Below are 14465 nucleotides of genomic sequence, written 5' to 3'. Positions count from 1 at the left end.
TCTTGATGGTATGGGACATCAAGGTAGAGGTATGATGTATTTCATTCATTATTCATGTGTGCATCCCTTGGGCTCGGGGGTGGTTGGGTGGTTGAGTTTATGCCTGCTTTATGCATGTTTTATGCATAACAATTATCTAGAGAGATCTTAGGGTTTTAACAACTTGGCTACTTTTATTTCCACCCACAAAGAGATTCTTGCAAAACTAGGCAAAGATTAGGTATAAAGAGGAGGATAAAGAAGATGCCCTAGAGGCCAAGGCTACCTGATCCACAAGGTGAGCAAGCCCCAAAAGATGTAAAGGGGGAGGATGCAAAAGTTGGTGTTCTTGATAATGTGTCAATATCTCCCCCTTCTACCTTAATGTAGAAACAATTTCCTGATATAATTTAATAATTCCATGTGGGGGGTATAGAGTGCTTTCATAAAGTTTATTATATAGGTAAGTGTCATATGCTTCTAGCCACCCTTGTGTTTTGGAATCATTATATACTAACCTCAATAACATCTAATATAGCAAGGATAGGGAGACGGTTATATGAATAGATAGCTCTAAGAAATCTTCTCGATCATCCAATATGGTGGAGGTTGCCCGATATTGTACAAAGGTAGGATTTTATCAAAGATGTTATGTAAGTATACACTTTGTTGTTTTTTACATAAAAGCATGGGTTGAACTGAGTTCTCAACAACAAAGACAACATCTCTGCTCACAAAAATCTGCCTGTGGTTTGATGTTCGAGTTTATATCCTTTTCTTTCTAAGCTGCATTCCACAAAAATGCATTGTACTGCCTTATCAGCACAACAGCTACATTATTTCATTGTTTCTCAGGCACAAGAGCATAAGCAAGAAGACAAACAAAAACACATAAAATGAGCCACATAGGGCTTCCTTCCATTCTAAGCTTCATATGAAGTATTTGTCTATAAGTCCTTGGTTATAGTGGGATGTTCATATGAACCCAAATAATTGATTGCAACAATATTAAATACAAAGCATAAGCAGAATAGAAAATTACTCCAAGACACAAGATTGGGTCCAATTCGCCCCCACACAAGAGTGAGTCCACACTTCCTTTTGGTATGAATCTAAAACCATATAAAGGTGTACATATCTTGAAGAATTAAATATGCACAAGGGAGCTTTCACATGTCCCAAATAGTATATGCATCATTAATAAATATGGATGGTGCCCAAAAGGAATTAATGGCATTTTGTGTCACAAAAGCGAATATTATTTGTCGACACTCAAAATCGGTCATCTCAAAAAATTCATGACCCACCACTAGCGTGCCTCCATTATCTAATCCAATGATCTTCACTTACATCAACTAAGCTAATCAATTAATAAATTAATTGATAAAAAAAATATAAACAACCATATGAAACTCATATCATCAATCAAGATGATGTAAAGATGATGTAACCAATACTCCCATGCATATATTGATTCACTCGCATACGCATAAAGTAAGCTACAATCACCCAGATTTAACTCCAATTCATAAATAATCAAAAACATGGAAATATATATTCCATAAATTTACTCCTCATAACATTGTGGGGAATCTTTTTAGCACATAAGTGACACACATAACTTCAACCAAAAAACATGAGGCAAATTCTGGACTTTAACCATGCAACGTGCTATTGTTATCTCCATGACAGATATGTTCTTCCTCTAAGCTACACCATTTCCCTGAGGTGCATAAGACTCTATGCATTGATGTTTTATGCCTCTTTTTGCTATATATTCATGAAACTCCTTTGACATTTATTCTCCCCCTCAATCTATACACATTTTCAGCCATAGAAACAAAGTATCCAAAGCATGTAAAAACCTCTGAATTTTCCTTCGAGGACACACTTCTGCCTGGAGTATTCATCAAATAAAAGTTATAAATTATAGATATCCCTCGATTATCCCCCAATTGATGGTATCCTCATAGGACCACATGCATCACCTAATCCATCTTTCGAGAATGATACCTATTACATCTTGCCCAAAATGCACCCCTCATATACGTGTTTAATAGGGGCCTCAAGCTTTAGCAAATCTGGCACCATCTCTTACCTTTTAAGGCACAACAAACTACCAAAATTTAAGTGACCAAAATGGGCATGCCATAGCTTCGTGTCACTCATAGTATGTGTGGTAGTAACGCAATAAGCATTCTATGCCAATCTCTCATACTTGTCCAACTTGTAAAACCTATGGCTGAGTATATGATAGTCATGTCTTCATTACTCCAGTCATGAACTATACACCTGTCATAAATAAATATGGCCACTAGGCCTACCCTAGCAACTAATAGCAAGTTCTTTTTAATTCCTAGAACAAACAAGACTTCTGAGAGAGTGACTATTCCACCATTTACAATAAAATGAGTACAACCTTACCAAACTCCTTTCATTGTATATTAGGAGATGTTTGCACATGTGACTATGTCTCCTTGAGGAGCAGAATAAAGGGAGGAAAACAAATCACACTAAGAAGTAATGTGCTTGCTAGCACCACTATCAAAATACTAGACATGCTAATCTGTCACTAACATGCATACATCTTGGACAAAAGGCTCATAACTAAAGTGCACCCAATCATCATATGCATAGTTCATTGACTCCTTCTTTTCAGCACTTGGTGTGCTGATGCATCGAAACCATGGCCATGCCAAACTCTTTCTTCTCCTTCTCCAACCTTCTTCTATATTCATTGATATAATGGCCTGGCTTCAGACAATAGTTGCGCTGTCTTTATTCGTAGGCTTATCACCCCCCTTCTTATCGACATCCTTGCCAAAAAACTGGTCTAATTCTATCTTTGGCTTGTAGCCACCCTAAGAAAAGGCTTTACCTTTACCTTTTTGGCTGGCAACGAATGTCTGATCTTCCATACACATATTAGTTCAGTTTTTCCAAATTGCTCTTCTTATAAGAGCACTATAACCAACTCATCAAACATAAGAGCATTGGTGTTACCCTTCATCATGAGTTGAAGTATAGATTCAAAACCCTAGTATGAGTCCGATAAAGCTATGCGAACAATAGACACCAATGAAGTGCCTAGATAGACCTCATCAATACATATAAGCTACTCTCTGAGATCTGTGATCCTTGTGATAACTATTAGTCTCCCTCATTCATATGCTCGGACTCTAACTATTTGCACAAGTAGGCCACTCGTACCTGGTTACGCACTTGGTAAAGCACAACAAGTGTATCCCAAGCTCGCTTGGTAGTTTTACATGAGTGAAGATGAGAAATAATCCTCCTTTTCATGGAGAGTGCCACCAATGCATGTGCATGTGCATCCCTACCATCCCACTATAGTGGGATGACAAGAGTAGGCTTGTTTTGCACTGGGAGGTGTGGATGAGGATGATGCCACAGTTACTCTTGAATGAGTATCACTATCCAAAGTGCATATATTATCCTATGCTAGTGAGATAGGGCATTCCTCAATACCATAACAATATTCCAAAGCCCTTTTGGATAACTAATACATGATGTATTATATAGGACAACAATGGGTAGTTGGTCCCGTCAAGTTTATCCTCAATAGAAAGCATCCCAAATACGTCAATGCCTACCATTTCAACCTGCAAATAACGAATCTCTCATTTAAAATATGAACATTCTAACTACCTGTAGAGGTACTATCAATGCCCATTGAGAGTGCAACCGAGATGGCTGCCAATAGATCACTGATGGTGGCCACAAAACCTGCAAACTGTATGAAAAATGGCAAAGTGTAGATTGTAGAATGTTACTCACATGAATGCAAAAATCAATGAAAATGATGATGATGTTGTCAAAGCTATTGAACATGAGCTCGATGATAGAATGTCGATGATGCTAACATGCACCTTGGTTTTGTAAACTTGCACTAGGCACTATAAATGTATCCTTGCTCTGTTCAACCTCTTGATGTGCACCAATTACATCTTTGCTTGTGACAAGCTAATCTTCTCTAGGCCAGTTTATTGGTCAACTATTGTTGGTACCTACATTCCAAAGTTTGGATGTGCACCAATTACATCTTTGCTTGTGACAAGCTAATTATCTTCTCTAGGCCAGTTTATTGGTCAACTATTGTGGTTACCTACGTTCCAAAGTTTGGTTGACAATATATACACATGCTGTAGGAAGGCAAAAAAAAGAGCAACATGGGTGCTTACTATGCTAGGCAGGTAAAAAAAGAGCAACATAAAGCTCCCCTCTCTACTCAACATCCATCCCCGATGACCAACAACCTAAAAGCTTGGGCACATTACCTTTGGTAGCATACTAGCACGGCTAGTAAAGAGTGTGCTCGTGAATCGTGACTCATGAGGATGTGTAGACACCACCTAGCATAAACACCACCTAGCATAAACGTTAAAATGGATATTGTCGATCATGGGGATGGTGATAAAAATGCCACTCTGATGCTGGTCAATGGCGATGACTCGATGAAGCAAAGGGCCAAGGTCCGGGCGCGTAGCTATGGAATTCATGGAAGGCTACCACTTGGAGTGTTGTCTTTTACGCGTTGTTGGTGCGAGATGCTAGGGGCAATGAATGTCGAGTGGTGGGGAGCACCGGGGGTTCAATCAATGACGAGGTTAAGCGAGGCGATTAAGGGATCGGCGAGGGAGATTAGCATGGTCGTTGAGGGGCAAAAAGACAAAGGAAGTCGTAAGTAGCAGCAGCCTAGTCGCAACATTCACAGCAGCGGCGTGTCCATGCACTGGCGGCCCACCATGCAGCAGCAGAGGCATGGAAAATTACAATATAGGGAGGGAGCTTCATGTATATTTTTCATCATTATTTGCCATCGCTCAGCTTGCTCGTGAGCCGTAGCTCTTCTGGCTCACAGCCTACAGGAGGTTGGATCATCATCGCTTGTTCTATACGTCCATGCCCACACTCAGTCAGTTGATCTGCTGCCACTCAACGTCAAGATTCATCCTAACGCCGCCGCAGACTCGACCGTAGTATCTGCATGCAGTAGCTGCCTTTTCTGCTACCAGTAAACCGACTGCTCTACTGCAAGTTCCACTTCTAGTATGCCCTAATTTGGTAAAGCAAGGTGCGTTTATCACCAAGATCAACACCGTATTATTTCATACATACTTGGTTGTTAAGCGCATGCAATTATCTGAGACTTCACAGCAGTATTACCACCAGCTGTTTGATTTTCCTCCCCCTTCCTTTAAACTTTTGCATGACAGAGACAGCATGGAAGGTCGGCTGACAGGGAAAGGAGAGTGTTTTTAGGGGAAAAGGCGTTGAAAGACTTTCAGTGATGGCGGTAATTGGCGATTAGGTCAAGATAATCAGGGTATTTTATTTGGATTAGTAGGTTATATACTAATAAATTGGGATTGATTAAGGATATGGGGAGGGTGAAGCTGGAGATTAGGAAGATTGAGAACCCGACCAATAGGCAAGTGACGTACTCGAAGAGGCGAAATGGGCTGATCAAGAAGGCCTACGAGCTCTCCGTCCTCTGCGACATCGACATCGCCCTCATCATGTTCTCGCCTTCAGGAAGGCTCAACCACTTCGCCGGCAAAAAGAGGTCTCTCTCTCTCTCTCTCTCTCTCTCACACACACACACACACACGTACACACGAAGGCTTGCGCGCGCGCGCGCACACTTTCTCTATACCTTCGATTGATCAGTCCCATTCTTCTTCTCCTCTCTCTCTCTCTCTCTCTCTCACACACACACAGTACACACACACACTTTTCCTGCACCTTCAATGGATCAGTCCCATTCTTTTATTGCCTTTCTTCAGGATCGAAGATGTCATCACTCGATTTGCCAACCTCTCAGACCACGAAAGAACTAAAAGGTAGCTCGCTTCACCATTGCTAACAAAAGTAGCTTCATCCTGAATAGCTCTCTCTCTCTCTCTCTCTCTCTCTCTCTCTCTCTCTCTCTCTCTCTCTCATTTTTTCCTCGTCTATTTCTCATTGCAGCCAGTGTCTCAAATGGTTCGATAGTCGCCACGAATCAAACGCCCCTCGAGGGATAGAAAATCCTGAAGTAATTACTTACTTTTTTCAAACAAATTAGTTAATCTCTGCTCCTCTTATAGACTTTCTCTTTAAATTCAAAATACATGAAAGAATGAAAACCGATTTGTTTGCTCACTTAATCAGATACTAATGAAAGCGGCCAAGAAACTTAAACAAGAGAGCTACATGGCTATTCAGCTCTCCAGGTAATTATAACAAAACATCATCCGATCATATCAATGTGAGATTGATGGTCAACATATGCTGCAAGCCTCCGGCCTCGATTGTTCTCATTTCTGCTTTATCTTGTGCAGCTCACGTGTTACCAGCTTGGAGGTAAGTTAGCCCATTTCATGAGTTGATTATCTAGTAATAAACACTCAAAGTCAAGCCTCGTTGCTTTGTTGAGACCCCTTAAACTATTCGTGCCTGAGCAGACTCTTCAATATGAGATTCAAAGGACCCAAGTCCAGCTACAAGATATGGAGAACAGGCTTAGGTGCATTTTGCCTTAATCATCTCTCCATTCTATTTGATAAACTCTCTTTTTTTAAATTCGTAAATTGAAAGTCAAAGATGCATTACATTATCTGTTTGCATATCCCATGAACCATCCATGAACGTAATAAAACCAATTCCTGGTAACGTAATGGCATCGCGGTTCATGAGATATAAATGGCCAGATTATTTGGGGTGTGGTGGTACACACACACACACACACACACACACACGTTATAGATACTTCGTTGATGACGGGTCCAAGTCAAGGCAGCTTGCTGCAGCCGCTAGATGTGCTGTTGCCTATCATCATTATGAGTGAACTTTAAGAATTTCTTCATAGAAGCCCATTATGAGGTTGTCAAGTGAGTGATCAATCATGTTGTAAAGCTTGAAAGGTACATTTGAAACAGCCTTTGGGATCCAGAGTTCTTACTGAATGACATTCCAAGGAGCCTTTTGACTATGCATGTCATCGCAGTCTCTGCATGCTATTGCAAGCTATGCACGCTCCAAAGATCCTTTGACTATGAGTATTATGGCAGATTCTGCATGTAATAGTGGAAGTCTGTTCTGGCATGTTATTGTGAGAATTGTAGGATTGATAATTTGGTTTTGTAATTGAATAATAGTCACAGTACCATCTCTGAGTATGATGTGCTCCCAGGGTCTATGAAGGCGATTTGAAATGTGTGAATTCTGTACAACAACTGGACAATTTAGAACAGCATTTGCAGAGTGCATTAGAGACAGTGCGGATGCGTAAGGTGATTCTCTTGAGCTCATTAACTGGCATTTCTTTTCTCGTCCTACTTTCTGCTGCAAGTTTTGCTCATGTGAAGTTCCTTTATTGTGCTCACAGCAAGCCATGGAAAACAGTCAGTTGGTACCGTTTGATGCAGCACGTACACAAGTAAGATTTGCATTATACATTTTCCACTTGCAAGCCTCTGGACTAGTAATCTGACATGTTGCCAATAGGATAGGTCGTAACCTTGTAAGTTTATGCTAGATACTGGAAATCCTTAAAAAAATTTGGAGTCATTGACTTCAAAGCTTATGCAGCTGTATGGAATGCAAGTACAAGCTGGAGGCATGCTTCACCATTTTCCACAGCACATTATACATAGTTGGTTGAGTTTGAGAGATTCTCAGGCCAACTCTCAAAATGTATCCGAACATCCAGGAACCATCATTTCTATGAGGTACTTTGAGAAATGCCTGCACGCAGCATGTTCTTGTCTTGCCGAGAATCACACTACATAAATTATATGCCCTTTGCATTTGATGGATGCGATGTGTTAACACCAGCCACCAACTGTTTGTGCAATATCTTGACACATGTAGGTGTATTCCGGCTAAGCCAAACTCAGATTTCAGGCATTGTGCATGAAAGAATTGACATTTCTAGAGACTTGTTTAGAATCTGTGTGTTGATGCTCCAGGGAGTCACAAGGCACGGGGGAGTGCTCATCAGCTAGCTCTGCATTGTATCCAAGGGCACTGTGTCAGGTGGCTGAATTGGAGCCCACTTCACAGTCAGATCAAGCCAATGCACAGACCTTGTCACATTTCAGACTGGGACAATTATATCATATGGAGACTCAGTGCATGCAGCAGGCCAAGGATGACAAAGTGAACATGGACTCTAGAGATCATAATTACATCACATCAAAGGCAGAAGAGGCTCATGCGGGTCAAGAAATGGATGGGAATTTCAGCTCAAGTGTTGTTTCTCCACCTTCAGAATGGCAGTCTGCATTTCAGACTGTAAACCCAACAACTATGGCACCTGCATCAGGAGTGCTTAATCTAATACCACTTAGCCAGGTTTGGATGCGTATATTTATGTATTTCGTGTGCGTGCATGTGCGTGTGGGCACGTGTGCAGGTGCATGTAGAGTATATAGTGTGAATGTTCGAACACACATTGTGTGTCATATGCATTTAAACACTCAAGTGAGGAATTAATCATTATTGGTCCCTTCTTTGAACGGTACTGTGGTGGATAAGTGTTTACATGCATGGCATCTTGACTTGATTAGCAAGCTGATGCCGGGTCAATAAGTGATTGCCTCTTTCTTCGCTGATATCTTGCTCATCTTGTCTTGATTAGCAAGCTGTGGTGGGGATAATGCTGGGTCGTCAGCAGCCGCATGAACAAGGAATGACGCCTAATTTTGAAATGGGCAACACGCAGGAGTCACATGTCCAGCCATCCATCTCACGTGCCATGCCAAGTGATCAGGAGCCTCCTCCCTTGCAAGTTGCAAACCACAATGTCTTGTCACTTGCATCCAATTTGGACTTGTCTTACAACACCAATTAATTGAGAGACTTTTGCTATGCAAGACAGGTGATCAGCCTTGAAAAAGTAGAGTCCCCATGTACTCATGAAGTGCTCTCACCATATCATGATCTTGTAAAAATTGTGGACTGAAGTTCAGAAAATCTTGTTTTCTTGGGCAGCTTCTGGCTAGAGTGGCCCAGACTATTTTCTCAGCATAATTTGTTGGACTTTGATGCGGGAAAGTTCTCCTCAAGCTTTTTGGATATCATTTTTGTATGTTTTTGGGAAGTGTTGACAACACGCTTCGCTCCGCACAAGGGAAATGGCCATCAAGGTGTTAATTAGGCGCAAGACTTATGCTCGGCGTTGCTGTATGACTCTGCCCGCTTAAACACAGAGAAACGCACACACACATAGGATTGCAATGCCCTCACGGTCAGCCATCCAACTCCGGCCGTAGGGGATGAAGGACGTACGGTGAAGAGAGATTTGAGACCTTAGGTCTATTATTCATACGCTGGGTATTAAGTGCCGAGTCCCGACGTCACGATCTTGATCGCGCTCGTCGGAGTCGACTCTTGAGTTTTGAAAGGTAGTTACGACGTGAAGGAGTGAAGTGTGTGGTGCAGGCTTCACCGTGACAGGCCAGCACTTGTGCACGAAGGCTCTCAATGGACTGTACATGGAAGTGCATGGATGCCCACGTTTCAGATACGCGTCACAGCGTGGACTGCTAGGGCTCTATTAGGGTAACGTGAGTCACTAGTACTCGCGAGTCACCACTGATCATTGCATCCGTAAAGTACTCGGTAAAAGTCAAACGCGGGCCCACCCTCGAAAACGACACAGCTCATGATGTCTTCGTGGACACCTGTCACCAGCCCTGGAAAGTCTAGGACCTAGGGGGCCTAGACCATAGACTCTCTCGCGAATGTTCACTGCAGCGGAAATCGACGTGCGTAGACTATATTTTCTTTAATAAAAATAAAAAAATTAGGGCACGTCACCAATCTGCTCCTATTTTTCTTCATTCAAAAACCCCAAAAATAAATAAATATTTAAGGACATTGTGAATAAACAAGTAATCGCACACTCTGCCAAGTGTAAATTACTGGCGAAACGATTTACAACAGGTTAGTGTGCCTCTTAATCTTCCTTCCTTAACAAACAGGTGATGCATACATTAACAAAAAATATTATATTTTTCTTGTGGCATGAAAATAAAGAAAATTGAATCAGCTCTTCTTCAATTGCATCTTCACAGCTTTATCACTACCAACATCATCATCTGATCATCATATATAATAAAGTTAAACACAGTTAGTACAATGCACCAACTGGCTATAATGTATGCATATTAATAATTTAAGTGGCTATAATGGAATGCATTAACCGGCTATAATGTATGCATATTAATCATACATTAGTTTAGTGGCTGTAACGTGTAAATAATATGGAGGCATTATTACATTGCCAATTAAATGTTTGAGATAGTGGCCTCAGCTATATATGACACGACCTCTCCACAAGGTTCCATGGTGGAGAAGGTTTGGGGGTTGCATCTTTAGATGAGGGTTGTACATCTTGGAGGCTGCCGGCAGAGTAATTTTGGCCCAAAGGTAATCTCGGGCCTGCGTGGCGGATGACGGTGAATTTTATTAGAAAGGAAATGAAATTTAAGATATATTTTTCAAATTTGAAAAGATATGCCTTAATTGTCCATATCTCCCCTCCTCTTATGTGTATTAAATTTGATGGGCTATCGATAAGTTATCTTGGGACCATAGTAATCTCCGGTCTCGGTCTTGCAAAAAAATGCACAAAAAAATTCTCGGCCATTGAGACATTGTCCCCTCTCTCTCTCTCTCTCTCTCTCTCTCTCTCTCTCTCTCTCACACACACACACACACACACACACATATCCAAACATGTGACCACAATACGGGAAGTGCATGGAGAAGATTAACATAGGTTAAGGCAAGGTATGGTATATCCCTTGAGACCTTTGAGGTTGGGGCTCATTGTCGACTGTGATATATCAAGCTCATGGATGATATTGTGAATATGGAGGCAAGCACGAAATCAGTGAACCTTTTTGCCATTTATGTATTTGTGTGTGTGATGTAACATTGGGGGCCTACAATGAGTGGAAAAAGAATTTCAATTAATTAATGAGAGGAAGTGGGTGGGTCTAACTAAGGTGGCTCATAAATAATTGACGTTATCAGGACACGCCCCTTTCCACTAGCATAGGATTCTAACCGTCTCCACCATCTGCCATGATGAGGAGACGAGGTGACAAATTTTAGCTGTTCACATTTTTTTCGATCATTGATAAGTTAACCACTACCTCCTTGTCTTGTACATTGAATCTTGTAGCATCACTTTTTTAACAAGCATGGGCACCTTCAATGCCTCCATGGATTGCCTAGGGAGCAAAGCGCTCTCTTGTTCTTCGATTCTTTGTCCATGCACTCCCTGGCAAACTACTTGTTGCCACGTGCACACAGGTGTAAATCCATGTACTAAGTTCACAATTTTTTGTTATGTAGAGAAGTCACTGCATGATTCTATTAACACGATAAGGTTGTATTGTATTGATTGCAGGGTATGCAGGGTACTTCAACATTTAGCATTTTATTGTTCTTATCCTTTAGTGCAGAGAGAGCTATTGGACCCGGATTCATTATGTTGTGTCTAGACAATGGACGTATATTTCTCATTGAACGATTACAATGGTAGTAAACAAATCAAACTTTATGCTTATTGGGTTTCCGTAGAATGGGCAAGATACCTCGACAACCAAATGGGTACGATTGTATGCAACACCTAGAAATTGGGTACGTGCTTGCATTCATGTGTTGTAGAGTCATATGGTTGATTTCTATCTTCATTTACCTTGTTTGATGGTTGATATGTTTTAATGCAACTTTCAAAAGCTTGGTTTTCACATGCGGATGTGGAGAATATGAAGGCAGATCTTCAAAGTTGGATCCATCTAGATTGCATGTATGTTGACTTTTGGTATAACATATTTCTTGCATGGATTTAGACATTTATAGGCAATGGACACCTTGGTACATTGGTTCAAAGAGTTTTTGGTTATGATGGCTTGTAATCTTGTCAAGCTATGATTTTGGATGATTTTTTAGGTTTTATATTCTTCCACAAACTTGTAAGCAAACACATGTAATTTTTGGTGGATATGTAATGTTTTTGGTCTCCATATAGACTCCAAATTTAATGGAAATACCCAAATGTTGGTCTGTTTCAAAAGCTATTCTACATTGCATCTACATTGGTTAAGAATTGGTTTGGCCTTTAGGCTTGTAGACTCCTATTGCATGTAATCTTTTGGTCATGATGTAGACTCTTTCAGCATGAAATAGTTTAAACCTCGGTCTTGTACATTTGCAAGCTTTGGATACATTGGTTGTGTATGATTTTTTAAACCTTGACAAAGTATGGTTATTCATATTTGTAAACTTTGGATACAATGGCTTGGTTATGAATGGATTTTTGGCTTATAGTGTTGGAGTCAAAGAGAATGAGACCTCTTCATCTTACAAGTTACCATACTCACAAGAAGTGATTTTTTCAAAAAAAAAAACTATTTGCATCATTACGAACTTTGACCTCCTTTGCCAATAAGACTCACTTGTACTACACTAGAGACATGTCTCTTGCTCAAAAATAGCAAGGCATGACTAGTGTGACATGACATCGTGAATGCCGGATCTAACACAACAAGGTTTTGGTACAACAATGTGGACACCAAATTCAAGGCCTTTTATCAAAGCGTACATGATGTCTACCACGTTGATGCTTCTTCCTAAGAACGCTCGTATGATATGTTGGTTTAATCAATTAACTTTATGAGCCTTGTGCACTATCTACCAAATTTGGGTTTGCCACCCCCATGTCCTAGTAGAGTCTGGGTTACATGGGCTTGAATTTGTCGCACACTCCCTCGAGCCGGCACGTTGAGTTGGCTCGGAGACACCAATGATGCAAGAGTGTCTCTAGATAGATTCAATTGATGCAAGACAATCTCCACTTCTTTGGGACCTCTCTTACGCATTCCTTGTTGGATTGATGAACAAGGCAAATGTAAAAAAATGACGCATAACTATCAATCGGATGCCATAAAGGTGCTTGCACTTGATCTAGACAATCACAATAGTTACTTTGCATGTTGATGTGATACCATTGGCTTGTTCTCCACCATGGATCCCTTGTGGAGAGGCCCATGCCATATATAGCTGAGGAGTGAGAGATGTTTGTAGCAGTACTCCTTTTTGTAGAAAAGCTGTGTACTTCTTCTTTCTATAGCACAAAATAAATAAAATCATAAATCAAGAACTCGATTTTCAAAGCTTACAAAGCATTCATGGAAGTGAGTCTTTCCAACGTGATAAGCGCTACATTTCTAAATTGTGTGAAAACAATTAGGATTTCTTATATGGCATTCTTTTCCACTTCCACTATCCTTTGAGCAATGGGCTAGTTTGTTGGAGAAAGCAATTAGGATTCCTTCTATGTTCATTAATATTTTCAACTTCCACTACTCCTTTGAGCACTGGGTTGGCTTCTCACTATTTATCTTTACGTGTTTTCGTATCAATGATATCATTTTAAGACACAAGTGGAGCTTCATCCACCTTGTCATGCGTCATTGTTTGATGGACACCTTTAATTTCATAAACGGTGGAAGGTGAAGAATACTTATTTCTTCATGACCTTGAAAAGGCAGCTGGCTTGAGAATGGATGAATGCTTCGGCATTATATGCACACAATGTGAGATGGACCTTGATACGTCCAACCTCGGTCCTCACCTAGATAGTGCTATATTACCCCTTGGAGAATCTATCGCAGAGACAGCTGCTTTGGTCAAGGAAACTGTGGTTGAGACCGCGGAGCAAGCCCTAGTTCCAGAGGAGGAATTCACAACCTTACAAGACAAGCTAGAGGCTAAAAAGGATACCCTTGCTGCTGGAGTGATGGAGGAGACCAAAGCACCAAAAAAGGATGAGGCTAAGTCCTCGATTGACCTCTCCGCCCCCACCAGCACTTTGGCAAAAGAAGACATTGAGCAAGAGGTAATAATCGACCTTTTACAACCCAGAAACATTTGTAATTATGTATATACAACATAAGCTCAACTTCGCAACACATTGCGTACATATCTTCTTCTCAAGTAAGAGTAATTGTCTTTCATAGTTCATTTCTTTACTTGTCCATGGTGTACCCCCGAGTGCTTAGGAGTATTTTATTTCATTACACATAAAGCATAAGACTTATACAATAAACTTAAGGCTTTTTCATCGATGCATTATGGCTTCATACATGAAGCCATAATGCATAAGCGCTTATTACATGAAGCCTTTATGCATAAGATTAATGCAAACGGCTTTTGCATGAAGCTCAATGCATAAGGCTTATGCTTAAAGCTTAATGCATATGGTATATGCATTAAGCTTATGCATAAGCCATATGCTTAAAGCTTAATACATAAGCCATATGCATAAGGCTTATGCATAAAGCTTAATGCATAAGCATATGTATAACGCTCTATGCATAAAGCCATATGCATAAATCTTATCAACATATATATTTTCTTATACTTGTAAATTGTCCTTAAAACATAAGCTCAACTTCGCAATGCAT

General features: G+C 40.6%; 1 protein-coding gene across 1 annotated transcript; it reads left to right on the top strand.

Annotated features, from left to right (window-relative positions):
- The first annotated feature begins 5237 nt into the window (after positions 1 to 5237).
- Positions 5238 to 9103, top strand: LOC147633048 (agamous-like MADS-box protein AGL104). Its single transcript, XM_086805783.1, has 11 exons — positions 5238 to 5566; positions 5787 to 5843; positions 5971 to 6037; positions 6154 to 6215; positions 6324 to 6345; positions 6447 to 6508; positions 7175 to 7274; positions 7370 to 7420; positions 7573 to 7712; positions 7953 to 8337; positions 8624 to 9103. The coding sequence occupies exons 1-11, from the start codon at positions 5382 to 5384 to the stop codon at positions 8834 to 8836; spliced, it is 1344 nt and encodes a 447-aa protein (XP_086661909.1). The 5' UTR covers positions 5238 to 5381; the 3' UTR covers positions 8837 to 9103.
- Positions 9104 to 14465: the final 5362 nt, after the last annotated feature.

Source organism: Cibotium barometz, chromosome 12 (genome assembly GCF_041138505.1).
Source record: "Cibotium barometz isolate CiBa-2024 chromosome 12, ASM4113850v1, whole genome shotgun sequence".
Lineage (NCBI taxonomy): Eukaryota > Viridiplantae > Streptophyta > Polypodiopsida > Cyatheales > Cibotiaceae > Cibotium > Cibotium barometz.
This window is presented reverse-complemented; position numbering and strand designations above follow the sequence as displayed.